We start from the raw sequence: 15,497 nt of genomic DNA, 5'->3' as shown, positions 1-15,497 counted from the left end.
CCCGGTGCCACCTTTCGAGGCTGCAACTCAGACCCTGCAGCCTGAACAGTCATGTCCCCTCTGACACACCAAGAAGAGGGAGCCACCGCACTCGTGCCTGCAGGTGTGGCGGGCGGGCGGGTTCCAGCAGCCTGGGAGTAGCCATCCGAGAAGCAGCACGTTCCTACTTCAAGTCTAGTTGCTCATCTGAACATTGCACGCTCGCATATTTCTGGAACACCAAAGGACAAGGAACCCACAGAGCCGGTCAGCACAGTCTTGTTGCTCCTCACGCCCGCCCGGCCTCCTCAGGCATCTCACTCTGTCCGTGAGCCCGGGGCAGCCACTCAGAGGGTGAGTAGGAACTGGTCCTGCTCGGGTGGCTTCCTCACCCAGGTGCCCAGGCCTGCCTTTTGAAACGCTTTGAACAGCTGCTGCTTAACTGACTGGTAGGTGCGCGCCCCCAGCTTGGCCTCACAGTACATGGCCGGCGTGTCTCCGTGGCTCGGAATCCGTGTGCTCAGCTGTGGGACAGGAGTGAGAAAGGACTAGTGAGCCGCGAGCAGAGGCGGAGCCCCAAGGCGAACGGCACAGCCGCACGCGTGTGACAAGCAAACATTAGCTCCTGGTTCCACCTTCTGTTTTTATTTTTTAATTTCTTTTTTGGTTACAATCTGTTTCAATATACTTGAAATTTGGGAGAGGGTTGATCTTAGATTAAGTTTTCTCACTGCGTGTACACACACACACATACACTCACAAATAGTAACTGTGTGGAGCTGATACATGTGCTAGCTCCATTGCAGTGGTCATTTCACATGTATCTGCACCACAATATCAAATTGTACACCTTAAATATACAGGATGGGGCAAAAGTAGGTTTACTGTTGTCTGCATGGAAAAGAATACAATCCTATATAATAAAACCCTAATATGCAAATCGACCGAATGGCAGAACGACCGGTTGCTATGACACGCACTGACCCCCAGGGGCAGACGCTCAGTGCAGAAGCTGCCCCCTGGTGATCAGTGCGCTCCCACAGGGGGAGCACCACTCAGCCAGAAGCCGGGCTCACAGCTGGCGAGCGCAGTTGGCAGGAGCCTCTTCTGCCTCTGTGGCAGCAGTAAGGACCCCACAGAGAGTGGGCCTAAGCCAGCAGGTGGACATCCCCTGAGGGGTCCCGGACTGTGATAGGGCGCTGGCCAGGCTGAGGGACCCCCTCCCCCCAGTGCATGAATGTCATGCACCGGGCCTCTAGTAATAAATAATAATGCAAGAACAAACTGTGTTTCACGTACTCACAACCATGAATCTACTTTTGCCCCACCCTGGATGCAATGTTTATGTCAATTATACCTCAAGAAAGCTGTTAAAAACAGAATACCCATTCTCCCTAAATTGACCTACTGATAAAGTCAAATATCACCCAAAATTCCAAAAAACATTCCCTCTATTAGTTACAGTTAATTATTAATTCTAAAAGTAACTATTAGAATTATCAGGCAAGTCTAGAATTCCATGGGAAATCCCACGTATTAGGGAAACTGCTTCCCCAGAGTGTGAATGATTAAGGAATAAAATGAACAGGTAACTTGCCTGCTATCAGTCACAAGCGCTGTGTGTAGTTTTTCTCTTTGGAGGAGGATCAGGGCTCAGATTGGGGAGGGGATGGTGGTGCGGGATGATTGTGGGAACTAAAGCAGCAGGGTGGAGGCAGGGCCAGGAGGTTTTGAGCTATAGTCTAACTGGCAGGAGGACGATGAGACGGGGATGTTCCCTCTCCTGAGCCATGGCAGGCACAGCCGTGCAGCCCACACAGGGTGGGACCAAGCGGGGCCTGACTACCCACCCAGCAGGGAGGTCAGAGTGCACAGGGAGGGCCAGAGGGCGAAGTCTCCCAATCCCCCTGCAGGGTGCTCGGCGAGTAGAGACCAGCCCACCCACTTGCTGCCACCGCCACCTGGAGCCAGGGCAGAAGAAGACAGCACCGCTGGCCTGCTCCGACCTTCCAGGCCCCACCAGTGGGTAGAAGGGACGGGTGCAAAGTGCCCGGAGCAGGTGGGAAGGGAGGCAGGCTGCAGGGTCAGAGCAGGCCAGGTTCCCAGGCCCCGCGGGGCCGCCGGGGTCACTGCCAGGGTCACTGCCAGGCTGAGAGCTGAGATGTGCAGTTCCCAGGGTCCTGAGTGGACACAGTGTTCATTTTAAGCACCAGCAGGTCTGTCCTGCTCTTCTGCTGGCTAAGTCAACCACAGCTCTCCTTTTCCCTGGATGAGAAAGTGGGACGACCAGCACAGCAGTTTTAATGTGTTTCTTTGTTTCCTTTTTTTTTTTGGGTTACAATCTGCTATGCTTTGGAAACACATGGAAATACATATCACAACTTAGAACCCAGAAATGTCGTCATGACCCGATTCACAGGGGAGAAAGCAAGCCCAGAATTGGTGCCGTAGAAACGCACAGCCTGCAGGGTTGGAGAGGAGAGGCAACCCTCTCTGGCCCTCACTACCAGCACCATTTGGGCAAATCACCCTCCTCTCCTGAATGCCAGTTTCCTTTTATCGAAACTGAAAAGCCGTCTATGGACTTTCCTATGTTGCCCTGTGCTGGCCACCCCAGGTGTCCCGAACAAGCCCCTTCTCCACCTGACTTCTCAAGCCGCTGGCCTGGCCCCGGCCTGGCGGAAGTCTGTGGGGAGTCGGGGAAAAGGAAACAGATCTGGGGCCAGTTCTTGTGTCACGCGTCCCACTGGCTGCAGGCCCAAAGGCATTCTTCGGGCCCCTGGCCTGTGTCCAGGTGGGAGCCCAGGGCTGGCTGTGTTACCCACCTTTCCATACAGCCGCGCCCACCGGGCAGAGAGCACGTGCTTGCAGAGCCGGGAGGAGCCCCCGCAGCTCCGCCTCCCCGTGGTGGCGTCCAGGACCTCCACGTCCGCGCTGCCCACGACCCAGTTCACGCTGAAGTGGGAAGACTTCCCGGGCTGGCGGGCCTCGGCGCTGCTCACGCCTGTCGGGAGAGAGTGGAAGCAGCGGCATCAATGCTCAGACCCTAGGCCGCCAGGGCCAGACAGGCCGTGGGAGACGCCTGCCCAGGATGGCACAGCCGTGTGCACCGTTCTCACCTTTAACCCCTGGCCAGGTTATGGCTTCCCTTCAGCTTGACCCTAATGGAGGCCTCGCAGAGACAGTTATTGTGGAACTAATTTTTCACTTTTTACTTAAAAAATGTTTTTATTGATTTCAGAGAGGAAAGGAGAGGGAGAGAGAGATAGAAACATCTATGATGAGAGAGAATCATTGATTGGCTGCCTCCTGCATGCCCCCCACTGGGGATTGAGCCGGCAACGTGGGCATGTGCCCTTAACCAAAATTGAACCTGGGACCCTTCAGTCTGCAGGCCGATGCTCTACCCACTGAGCCAAACCAGCCAGGGCTCACCTTTTACTTTTAAGAGATTATTATTGTAAGGCAGTCTAGTAATAAAGCAGCTCTGCCCATTTCCTCCTTCCTATAAAGATTTGTTGATGGATTAATGAACGATGGAGCCAAGTGGACGTTGCCTGAGCACGTGGGTTCATTGGGACCTGCTACATGCCCTATTCTGCTCAGTACCAGGTGGGCCCTGCGGTTCCGAGTTGGGTCAGGAGATAGAGAAGCTAATGAAGACCAGATGCCCTAAGAGTGCAGCCTAGTCCATCAATGATATGACCCAGAGACAGCGCCAGCTCCAGCGTTTGGGAGACCCAGTGTCAACGAAACCACAGGCCCGTGTTCCATGCTAGTGAAAATTTCAGGACGACGAGAGTGTAAAAGCCCCTGTGGTCCTTCTAAGCGTGGTCCCTGTGTGACTGCACGAGTCCCACGCCCTGAGGCTAGTCCTGTCCAGAAAGCCTCCGGAATTGGCAGGAAGTCCTTCTTACAATCCTCCTGGTCAGATTGTACACTGATTTCTAATTGGGCTGACACGTTCCTTTTAGTTGCCACACTTGGTAGCATCTAACCTCAGCTCAGCCTCTGTCCCATCCACTCCCAGAGGCTCCTCACGTCCATTCAGAGATGCTGGCGGTGAGATGCCTAGACCCACATGAGCCCTAAGGGCACCTCACCAGCCTCCCCTGAAATGCCCTGAGGATTCTGAAACATGCTCGATTCTGGTGCTGCTCATCCCCCTTTCTGCGCCCCGCCGTCCTCTCCCCAATGGGGCATGTGTCCTTGGAGAGTGGGTGCCTGTGGGGCAGAGCCGGCTGCTTTAGCGCATTGCACCAGGTGACTGCTCAGGGTCATGGCAGCGTTGCCATGTGGTGGAGAAGCCATGGTGTTGGGGAGCAAGGTCTGGTGGCCCTTAGGGGGCCTGCCGTAGGCACCCCGTAGGGAAGCGACCCTTGCATCCAGGGACAGCCAGTGCATGTGCAGTGCCTTCTGTGCAGCTGCCAAAGGCAAAGCTATGGACTCCAGGGCTCTCCTACTGCCCCCACTGTCCAGGGGCTTCTTGGATAAATCGATGCCACCCTCTGCCCAGGCGCTATTGGAGTTTGCCATCTGCTGCCTGCACAGACCAAAACTACCCAGTGACCTTCTCCTGGTCACAGATGGGCTGTGCTGGGCATTCAGGCTACTTCCACCCATGTCAGCTCCTTTCTTTCCCTTGAAGTGGTTCTCTGTGGCAGCTGCCTGTGCAGGGAGCTGGGAAGGGGGACAATCTGGCATGTTGGCTGCAGAAGGCAGCGGCTGGGGTCAGGGGTGACCAGCTGCAAAGAGATCAGCACTGTTCCAGAGCTGCACGCATGCCCCAGGCACGGCCCCTCCAGGACCTGCACTGCCTCCCCAGCCTCCTCCTCCACCTTCTCCACCTTCTCCTCCTCCTCCTCCAACTCCTCAACCTCCTCCTCCTGCTCCTCCTCCTCTTCCTTCTCTACAGAAGTCTCCATGACCAGAGAGGGGAAATGTGGGGTTGTAGGAATCCAGAAACAGTTCTAGTCCCGACTTCGCTCCTAATTTTCTCTGGTTCTTCACCAACAAAGATAACTTCTTGCTGAAGGGCAAATGGGCCACATAGGAGAACTGGCAACCGGGTCCAGTGCTGTGGTTATTGTTATTTTCATTTGAAGGGATGAAGGCCAGCTTTGGTTTGTTGAATGATCTCCACATTGTAGATCAAAACTGTTCCCGTGAGACCACAGGGACGTCCCCAGTGTCGCTGTAGTTGGGAGACCGGCTCACCTGGACGGGCTCAGGGAGTGGAGTGACTACCCGCAAACCAGGGCCAGAGTGCCGTTCACAGGAAGCTTTCGTTTCACTTGTCTGTTCGTGAGCACATTCCTCTGCTGGAGATGTTATTGTCTGTCTTACACTTTGAGCTTCTAGTTTAAGGATGGTCTCTCCTTTCTTGTCTTTTGCTTGCAAGGAGAAACTCCCAGGGCAACCTGGCAGAATGGCAGTGCCTCCTCCCTCCCCTCCTGCTCTCTCCCCACTCAGCCCCATACAGACAGCACCTTGAATGCTTGCTGAATATTCGCGGCACACCTTCTGATATCCCTGTCATTAGTGACTATCGCTGACTACACCCGAGGAGACTGACTCAGTGTGCCAGACTCAGCTGACTCTCACGTGCAAAGGTGCCAGTACACAAGGAAACATAATGACCTCAGGCGGTCCGTGTCCGTCTAAATGATGCATTCTCTTTTGTAGGGAAGCCCGAGTGGCGAGGCCGTGTGCAGCCCGAGGTGGTCTCGCCATCAACGTGACAGCAGGCGAGTTCTTTATCATCCAAACACTCACCAGCACCACCTCTCTCTTTCTCGGTCTCTCTCTGACGTTGCCTCTCTCTCTCTCCCCATCTCCCTTAGCCTCTCTCTTATAAGGACACTTGTGATGGCATGTAGGACCCACTGACATAACCCAGGATAATCTCATCTCAAAATCTTTAACTTCATCGCATCTGCAAAGACCCTCTTTCCAGAGAGGTTGGGTGGCCATTACCCAGCCTATCACCAGCGCTAATTCTGACTTTGGAACTGGTCTCTGAACCGAGTGAGAACCTTTCTGGGGAAAGAGCAGTCCGGCCCTTTGGCACCACTTCTGCAGGAGGGCTGGGTGTGGAGGTGAGAGGGTTCCGCTGCTCTCAGCCGGGACTGTGGTGGGGAGCTCAGTGAGGCTCCTCTCGGGGACGACTGGCTGGTGAGAATGGAGGGACGCAGAGCCCCGCCCGGCACATGGGGTCGGCCTCAGTCAGCTAGGACTTCGGTTTGGAAACCTGGAGAGAAGCCCACAAAAGAGTGGGAGAATAGAGGTGTCCCTAAAGGTGGTGTAACCTGGTGAAGGACAGACGACCAGTCTTTCCTTTAGCGATTTCCTAGGGTCCTGGAAATGGTGACTACCCCTGACACAGTGTCTCTATCAGAGCAACCGCTCATGCAGGCGATGCTGATAAGAATCTGTGAAACCTGATGCAGACTCAGAGACATGTGGACCTCTGCTCATGTGTACGTGCACATGTGGGCTACCCACACGCGTGAACATTATAGAGAAGTATTTCATGCTAAAGCTTATCTGTAGGAGGATGGTCAGGTCTCCATCACCTTCGACACAAATCCCCTGTGAGGTGAACTAATTCACGAAGATGGTCTGATGTTTCACTCAGTGCACACGACTGGGTTAATAGGGTGGGCTCTGGAAATGGTGCACGTGCAGAGATCTCTCCCGTGACTTACTAGCAGTGTGGCCTCTGGTTAAGTCAATTAACCACCAACTACTGTGACTACCACCACCACGGCCACCAAGCCCGCGCCTGCTCCCACCGGTGTTTTAGAGCAGTAAGCGTGAATCCATGCTCAGCCGTGAAAATGAGTCCGATCATTGCTCATGTAGCTATTAGATGCCTTACCTTGAGAAAATCTTACATACCTTTTAAAAAGCAGTGTGTAAGAGAGACATTACGGAGTTCTTTAAATAGCTAGTGGGCCTACTATATTTAAAATGTAATTCACTTTCCCCAAATTAAATTTACACAAGACACTCAGGGCTGTAATTTTTACATGAAGTGAGGCAAGTCTGTGTTACAGGGCAGCACTGTGTTTAGTTTGTGAAACGAGTGAAGCCACTTCCAGGCGTGCACAGAATCACAAAGGTGCAGGATAGAAGGGGCCACTTGAGGTTTATACACGGCCATACCTGTGGCATCTCATGGGCACACATGCACGCACACGCACACACTCATACACATGCACACATCACACACTACACACACACACATGCATACACATCACACATCACATGCAACACACCACACACACCACACGTGTGTACACATACATACCCATACATACCACACACCTCACACACATACCCATACATACCACACACCTCACACACATGCACACACCACACACACAAGCACATATACACACACAAGTACATGCACACACAAACACACCATTCACACCCATTCACACCCATGCACACATAGCACACACATGTCTGAGAAGGTTCTGCAGAGAGTGGCAGCCGTGTCGCCCACGCGGGAGGCTGGGGAGTCTGCTCTAATGAGAGTTGCCGCACTGACTGTCAGGGATTTCCTAGAGTCAATAGGAACGTGACCTTATTTGTGGTCATAAATGACTGTGGTTTGTTTTCCTCATAGTGTAAGGTACACGGGCTCACAGGGTGCTCTAAAAAATGGGACCTTTCCTCCATGGTGGGGGGAAATGGAATATATTATTTATAACTTGATAATGACATGGTGCTTGGTTTCTGTAATGATTATCATTACTTCAAAAGATATGGATAAAGGGACTTTGGCAGAATATGATTGATTTTTGCCTCAAATTATATATTTTTCACGACTAGAGTATCCAAAATGTAGTAATAAGGCAAGTTTTATGAAATTTTATAAAAATGTGGGTGACTTTCATCTCTGTCTATTCTGCGTTATCCACGTGGGGTCATTTCTCTCATGCCCAAATAACAGAGTTAGTGTCTCCTTTGGTGGGAGCTTGGCTAGAGCTGAATCAGTTCTGTTTCTGTCTGCCTGGAATGCCCTTACCTTCATCTTTCAGGGAGTTTTTGACTGGGTCTAGATTTTTAGGTTGAGATTAGTTTTCTATCAGTTTTTACAGAAAGCATTTTCTTTCCTTTCCTTTCTTTTTCTTCTTTTCTTTTTGTCTTCCAAGAATCAGCTCTCAGTCTTATTTAGCTTCTTTGAAGTTGATCTGTCTTTTATGTTCTGACTGCTTTTTAGATTTTTTTTTAAAAAGTAATTTTACTGCTGAGGGAGGATTAAAAAAAATCTTCTTGGGGTATAATGTGCTTCTTAGATCTGTAGCTGGATGCTTTCCATCTGTCCTGCAAAGTCTTCAGTTGTTATTTTGTCTTTAAATATCACTCCCACTCCATTTTTCTCTCTCTTCTCCTAGAACTCTTGTTACATGTAGATGATATGTTCTCACTCCGTCTCTTACTTTTGTTTCTTTTTGTATTCTTCCCTCTGGGATGCTTAATTTTATGTGTCAACTTGGCTGGGCTAAGGTGCCCAGATCCTTGGCCAAACACCAGCTGGCCTTGCTGTGAGCGTATGTTAGCTGGGGCTGGCATTTAAAGCAGTGGGCTGAGTCAAGCAGAGCATGCCCCTCCCCCATTATGCAGGTGGGACTCAGCTAAGCAGGTGATGGCCCTAGAAGCCAAGCCTGAGGTCCCCTGAAGAGGAAGGAATTCTGCCGACAGACGACCTTTGCACTCGACTGAAACATCAACTGCAGCTGGAATTTCTAGACTTAGAGCTTGCCCTGCAGATTTCAGACTTGCCAGCCTCACACGCACTGGAGCCAATCCCTTAGAATACATCCCTTTTCCAGGAGGAAAAGGAGCACCTCCCATTGGTTCTGCTCTCTGGGGAACCCCGACAGCCACTTCCTCTCTCGGTCTCTGTGCTGCACTCGCAGTGTCTTCTTCAGAATGATGTTCCAGTTTACTAATTTCCTCCTCAGCTGTGCTTAATTTGCAATTAAACCTTCCCTCTGGTACACACATTGTTTTATTTTCTTTATTTCTGCAATTCCCATTTGGTTATTATAATTTTTTTCTATTTGGTTCTTTTTCTTTCTGGCTTCCATCTCTCCCCCTACGTTTTCCATCTTGTTTATTAAATCCCTTTTACCCTGCTGGGTGTGGTTCTACGAAAGTCTGTGTCCCTGAACCCTGCTCTCTGGAGGTGTGGGTCTGTGTCCACCCTCTGCTGTCTGCTGTTTTTTTTTTTTTCCAATTTTTTAAATTAAGGTATTATATGTGTACATATCTTACCATTGCCCACCCCCCCCACCCCACTCCCATATATTGTCTGCTGGGTTTTGTTAAGGTGGTCCTATCCCCTTCCAGGCCTGCTCCTTTTTGTTGTGTTTGAAAATTTTCTGTGGGGTTATTTTGCTCTAACTCTTAGTAGAACCATCTTAATCTAAATTTAAGAATAGAGATGATTTGCCCTAGCTGGTTTGGCTCAGTGGATACAGCGTCAGCCTGAGGACTGAAGGGTCCTGGGTTCAATTCTGGTCAAGGGCACATGCCTGGGTTGTGGGTTCGATCCCCAGTGTGGGGCGTGCAGGAGGCATCCGATCAATGATTTTCTCTCATCATGGATGTTTCTATCTATCTCTCCTTTCTCCCTTCCATATATATATATATATATATATATATATATATATATATATATATGAACAGAGATGATTTTAAGCTGCCCAGTGAGCCCGCAGCGGCCTGCTCCTGTAGGGTGCAGACTGGCTGACGACTCCACTAAGCACAGCTGCAGCCCACCTGCTTCCTGAGCCCCTGGAACCCTCTTCAGTTCTGCGCTCCACCCTCCTCCTTTGTGTCCCTCCCACATGCTCCTTCTCTTGCCCTCCAGGACTTGGCTCAGATGTCATCTCTCAGATCTTTCCTGACCCTCTGATAGGAATGACGGTCACTTTTTATTTTTCCATGATAAATACCTTTTTTCATTATTGTTTAAAGTATTACATATGTCTCCTTTTCCCCCATCAACCCCTCTGAGGCCACAATGGTCACTTTTTAATCTCCTCTTTGCATTATTTTTTATTTATTTTTTGTTAATCCTCACCTGAGGATATTTTTCTATTGATTTTTAGAGAGTGGAAGGAAGGGGGAGTGACAGAGAGAAAAACATTGATGTGAGAGAGACACATCGATTGGTTGTCTCCCGCACGCCCCTGGCCAGGGCCGGGGATGGAGCCTTCAGCCGAGGTATGCCTTGGGATCAAACCTGTGACTCTTCAGTCCATGGGCAGCTGCTCTATCCACTGAACCGAACTGGCTGGGGCCTCTTTGCATTACTTTTCTATAAGGCATTTATATTTTGTTTATTTTCCCCATTGCAATGTAATCACCTAGGCCCTAGGGCATATTGATTTTTGACCATCTTATTCACTGCTCTATTCCCAGTGCAAAATTGTCGCTGGCACATCATAAAGATCAATACATATTTGTTGAATGATTAAATGAGTGCCTGGCTTATGTTGACCAACTTCTTAAGGTTTGGATAAATGAAATGTATTGACAATGGACATATTTTTCTTAAATGGTGAAATTCCCAGGAGCAATGCAATTAAGTTTAATGTTCAGTTCTTTTGTGAAACAACTCCTAGAAATCATGATAGAAATTAAATGAAACTTAACTAATATACAAATATTTTATAAAGAACTCCCCAGACAACTGAAATAAGTGTTTTCTATAATTTTAATTTTTTATAAGCTATGGGCTAATTTGCTTAGGGAGATTAGTGCTAATGTATGTAAATATCTTATTAAATAGTTCTTTGTTGAATCTAATATTTTGATCTTCATGCAAAGATATTAGGATTGTTTTTAGATTTTTCTAACAAGATATATAATCTCCAATTCCTTCAAGGGAACAGGAGGATAAATGTCTACCTCTGGTGACGGTAGGACAAAGGAGCTTGGCAGATGCTTTTTTGAAGCTCTTAAACATTTATGCAAAAGTTGTAGGCTATTCCATAACATTTCAGTGTTTGTTTTAATATGACAATATTGCAAATTACTTACTATCTGCATAAAATAAATTTCTGGGTTATTTTGCAAGATACTATTAATGATCATCACTATCAGAAATTTCTCCTGAATTAAAGAGGCTGGAGATTCCCTATCAGAGTCTACAGCTTAGTGCGACAATATTTTGGAAATTCAAACTCACGAAAAAATGTGGCTATAAATGGCAACAGGTCTCCTCTGCACCCACTGCTGTTCCCTAAATGGGGGCGTCTGGAACGCGACCGGGAGGTGGTGTTGGGCAGGAGTTACAGCCAATTGTTGGCACTCGTTTCAATAAGTAGCAAACTTCTCTCTGATAAATTCAGTTGATTATGAAACATGAAATCTGAAAAGTCTTCTGATATACTGACTAGTCATTTCTACTATTTCAGGAAAACATGTGCTGTGAAGAAAGATGACTGAGGCTCTTTTCTATCTGTCACTGATCCTGTTATTTTTGTCATGTGAACGTGAGCCACGAGCCTTAACTCATAGTTCTAACATTCAATTCCTTTGGCCCATCTCTCAAATTTCATTCTCATCGCCAAGACCGTGTCATGGGCTATAGAGCAAATCATAAGCTTAATCTTCAGTGTGGACTAAGAATGCTCAGTATTAAACATCTTATCTGTTAAATGTGTCATCAGCACGAACAAAGACATGATCGGTCCTATCCAGATTTCTGCCCTTGGTTATAACATTTTTTTTCTTGATGCAGAAAAATAAAAGCTGAGCCTTGAAGTTGGAGGCTCAGACACACCACCCCCTCAGCCTGGTAGGTCAGGATCCACAGTCAGCTTCCATCTCACTTTATGTTTTTCAGAAGATGAGTATGCAAAGCACCGGTTTTTGTTGTCATTCTCCCCACCTTTGTGAGAAGGACCAAAGGCAAACCTTCAGGGTGGCTCTTCTCAAACACGCAGGTCTTGCTGAAGGATTCGGGCGCAGGGCAGCCATGATGCGGGCTTGTGTTCCTCAGGCTTTGCCCATAGGTGTTGGCTGGTCTATGCAGAACTGGTCAAGTACAGATGGGGGCAAAAGTAGGTCTACAGTTGTAAGTCGGCGAAACACAGAGTTTGTGCTTGTACTAATTATTATTTCCGTACAAACAATTGTAAACCTACTTTTGCCCCACCCTGTATATGGTTGGAGTGAGCGGAGAGGCCTCTTTCCTGAATACTTGCAAATAGAGCAAAGTTAAGTGCTCTTCATGAATTATTTCTTTTGGTTCTCACTACCACCCCCACGGGACACTCTTACTCCCCTGATTTTAAAATTTAGAACAATTTTATAACATTGGGAATAAATCTTAGGCCCAGTTCTTAGCCACACACTGGAAACAGGTCTTCTAGCTTCTAATTTTCTGTTGCAGAGAATCTGTCAGAGACGTAAAGCAGCCAGTGGCTGCAGTCCGCACTGCCTGCCAGCACCACTCTCTGCCTGGCGCACCTGCCTGGTTTTGCCGATGGTGCCAGCGGCTCCTTCAGAGCGCCCTGCTTGGGCCAGGAGCGGCCTCAGGTGCGGTGTTTCCCTGCAGGCCCCGGACCAGGCTTCCACAGTGCGAGGCAGTGCCAGGAGCCTCCCACGGGCCTGTGTGTGGAAGGCCCGCCGTCACAGTGGAGGTGTGTCCTTCCCAAACCGGACCTTCCTAGTGATCATAGAACTTGACACTTCCATGGCCATGTGCCTCCTGGTCCTCACCACAGTGCTGGGCGCCTGGGCTGGCCATCCCCGGGTCATGGTGGGGACGCTGGGGCGCCAATGACACGGGCGGTGTGGGAAGCTGGGAGTAGGACGGGGAATTGTGCTTCCAGCCCAGAGCTTGCTGGCTTTCTCCGTTGCCTCCAAAATGAGCTTCCCCAGTGTGTGCTAGCCTCCGGATGGCGCAGAGAACAGCGGGACCCCGGAGTCCAGCCCCCGACCCAGGGCAGCCAGGCCCTGTACGGTCCCCCTCCCCCCAGCCTCGAACCTGCAGGCCCTCTTTCGGAAAGGCCTCTGCTGACAGGTACGTTGCTGTCCTGCTGGACACGTGCACGGTTAGTTTTACTTCCACTGGGCACTGTGCACACCGTGGCTGCGGTCATACGAGGGCGCACGGATGTGCCGCGTGCATCCTGTTGTACATTCTCTGAAACGTGGCCCGGCCTACATTCAGGCCTTCCTTCTTCGTTAAGTTTCAGATTGCTGTAATTTTGCTCGCTACGTCTTAAATATCTATTGGCCAAAATGAGTAAAATCTGCCCGATTTGGCCCCCAGGGGGCCTGCCTGTGCCAGCCTGCTGGGGGGTGTGTTTTTGAGGACGATTCTCTTACCACTGAGGAGGGGCCGGTTGTGCTGGTATGAGGGGGGCAGCTGGCCGATGTCCTCGGCCCTGTGGCTCATCACCCGGCAGAGGTGGCCGGTGTGGTGCAGGCTGCCCACGACGATGCTGTGCAGGTACACGGGCTCGATGAAGTGGCAGAGGAGGGCGCCCTGCAGTCCCAGCACGTTCCACCTGGAGGGAGGGAGAGGGAGGAGTCAGTGTGTCTGCCCACCGGGGTGAGGACGGAAGGGCAGCCTCGCAGGCCCCCCCTGCCCCCGGGCGGGCTCCAGCTGGGCCTGTTGTGCAAGGCACCTGGGCCTCTCTTCCCTCCGCTCTGCCCCCGAGTGTCCCTGACCCCCCCACCGAGACTGATGGGAGCCATCGGCTCTGGCCTCCTGCTGCGAAGGAGCTGAGCTTCCTAACTGCTGGGGACAGGGGCTGACGTGGTCTGCACTTCAATAGACGTGGCCTCCGCTTCTGGAAGTGGACTGTTAGGTGGACTGGAAGCTACATATTTTCTCAGGGACTTAAAATTAGATTAAAAGGGATAGAAGACACTCGGTCCCCGACGTGAATCTGCATTTTTCTTTTCTTTTTTTTTACAGAGAGGAAGGGAGAGGGATAGAGGGTTAGAAACATCGATTTGAGAGAAACATCGATCAGCTGCCTCCTGCACACCCCCTACTGGGGATGTGCCCGCAACCAAGGTACATGCCCTTGACCGGAATCGAATCTGGGACCCTCCAGCCCGCAGGCTGACGCTCTATCCACTGAGACAACCCAGTCAGGGCTGCATTTTTCTTTATATTAGCTTGGAAGTATCAGAAATTTAGTTTATTTCAGTTTAGGGGGCATACTCTCGCCCCCTCCCTCACCCCCCCTCCTCCGCAGTCAGAGTGACCCATAGTGTTGGAATTAAGTGACATTAATAAGCGACCTTGTTTTGCTGTGGGGTGGCTTTAGAGGCCGGATCAGAGATGAAGGGGAGCCCATTTTCTCTGAAATAGATAAGCACTGGCTGAGTGTTTTTGCTTCTTCACGCAAAGATGACAGGGGCGCTTTAAGATTTTTTTTTTTTTTTCTCCCCACATTTCGGCGGTGCCAGGTGACGTGTATCTGATACCTAAGGCACCGCGCTGTGGTCTCCACTCTAAATAACGCGTTTAAGAAAGACCCCACCGCCATCAGCAGCGAGCGTTACGCAGCTCATTTCTTACATCATTGTGCTTTTCATTAATTAACATTTCCCCGCGTGAGAGCGGTTATTGTGGGGCCGCCGTGCCGCACGTTTCCTTTCATGATGAATAAGGACTCATTCCATTTTCCCCTTCCCGAAGCAGCCCATTAACACAGGGCCCTGCCCGTTAATTACCGCGTGCTCGCACCGGCCCGCCCTACCTGGAGAGCAATCTGCCCCAGAACCGGCGACGCCGATTGCTTTAAAAAGTTCTCTTTAAATTTTATTCCAAAAACACAAGCAATTTAGCCGGCGACATTAATCTGCCTCGGAAGCACCGTGGTGAATGAAGAGCATCTTTCAATCTCATGCAAGAAGAGGCAGCCATCTGGCCGGCCAGGGCGGCGCCGCGCCCCCCTCCCCGCCGCGCACCCCGCTCCCTGCGCACGCGCGGGCCATTAACGCGAGGTGCTCACCCGCACAGAGCTCCAGTGGAATATAAAAGGTAATATTTATATACAAACAATTTAGGGCTGCCATTTAAACAGCCGTTGGTTTTATGAGGCGTTTGCTTTATCAGATGTGCACAGCTCCCCTCACACCAGAGGAGGGTGGTCACGTCTGCGGCCCCGCCCTTGCTCTCCGGAGGGAACCAAAGCGCTTGTCCTCTGCGTGGTTGTGACTTGGCCAAAGAGGGGCCGCCAGAAAGTTCGGGAGGGGCACGCGTTTCTGAAAGCGGCGCAAGAGCTTATCACAGATTTCGGGGGCCCTTGGTTCGGCGGTGCCGTTTCTGCACGGACCTTTGTTTCCCCATGGACAGCGCAGTCGGATGTGGCAACCTGGGGCCTGGGGGGGGGGGGGGGGGGGGCGCAGTCAGCGAAATCCCCACAGGGAGTGTGTGGTGGCCGGGCTCTTCCGGAAGGAGCCACCCCCATGTGTCTGAGTGGTGATGATGGGATTTGGCTCCTTCCCTTAAGTCAGAAACTGGA

General features: G+C 50.6%; 1 protein-coding gene across 1 annotated transcript in view; it reads right to left on the bottom strand.

Moving 5' to 3' along the window:
- Positions 1-326: 326 nt before the first annotated feature.
- Positions 327-15,497, bottom strand: part of ADARB2 (adenosine deaminase RNA specific B2 (inactive)) — a gene marked incomplete at both ends in the record, with an annotated part of 417,934 nt that continues 402,763 nt past the window's right edge. The window contains 3 exons of the mRNA XM_079787310.1: positions 327-503; positions 2,805-2,983; positions 13,342-13,523. Coding sequence (XP_079643436.1) covers positions 327-503; positions 2,805-2,983; positions 13,342-13,523 — 538 coding nt within the window. The remainder of the gene's footprint in view (positions 504-2,804; positions 2,984-13,341; positions 13,524-15,497) is intronic.

The sequence above is a fragment of the Cnephaeus nilssonii genome, assembly GCF_951640355.1.
Source record: "Cnephaeus nilssonii genome assembly, chromosome: 1".
Taxonomy (NCBI): domain Eukaryota; kingdom Metazoa; phylum Chordata; class Mammalia; order Chiroptera; family Vespertilionidae; genus Cnephaeus; species Cnephaeus nilssonii.
The sequence above is the reverse complement of the archived record's forward strand: the minus strand, read 5'-3'. Positions and strand labels throughout refer to the sequence as shown.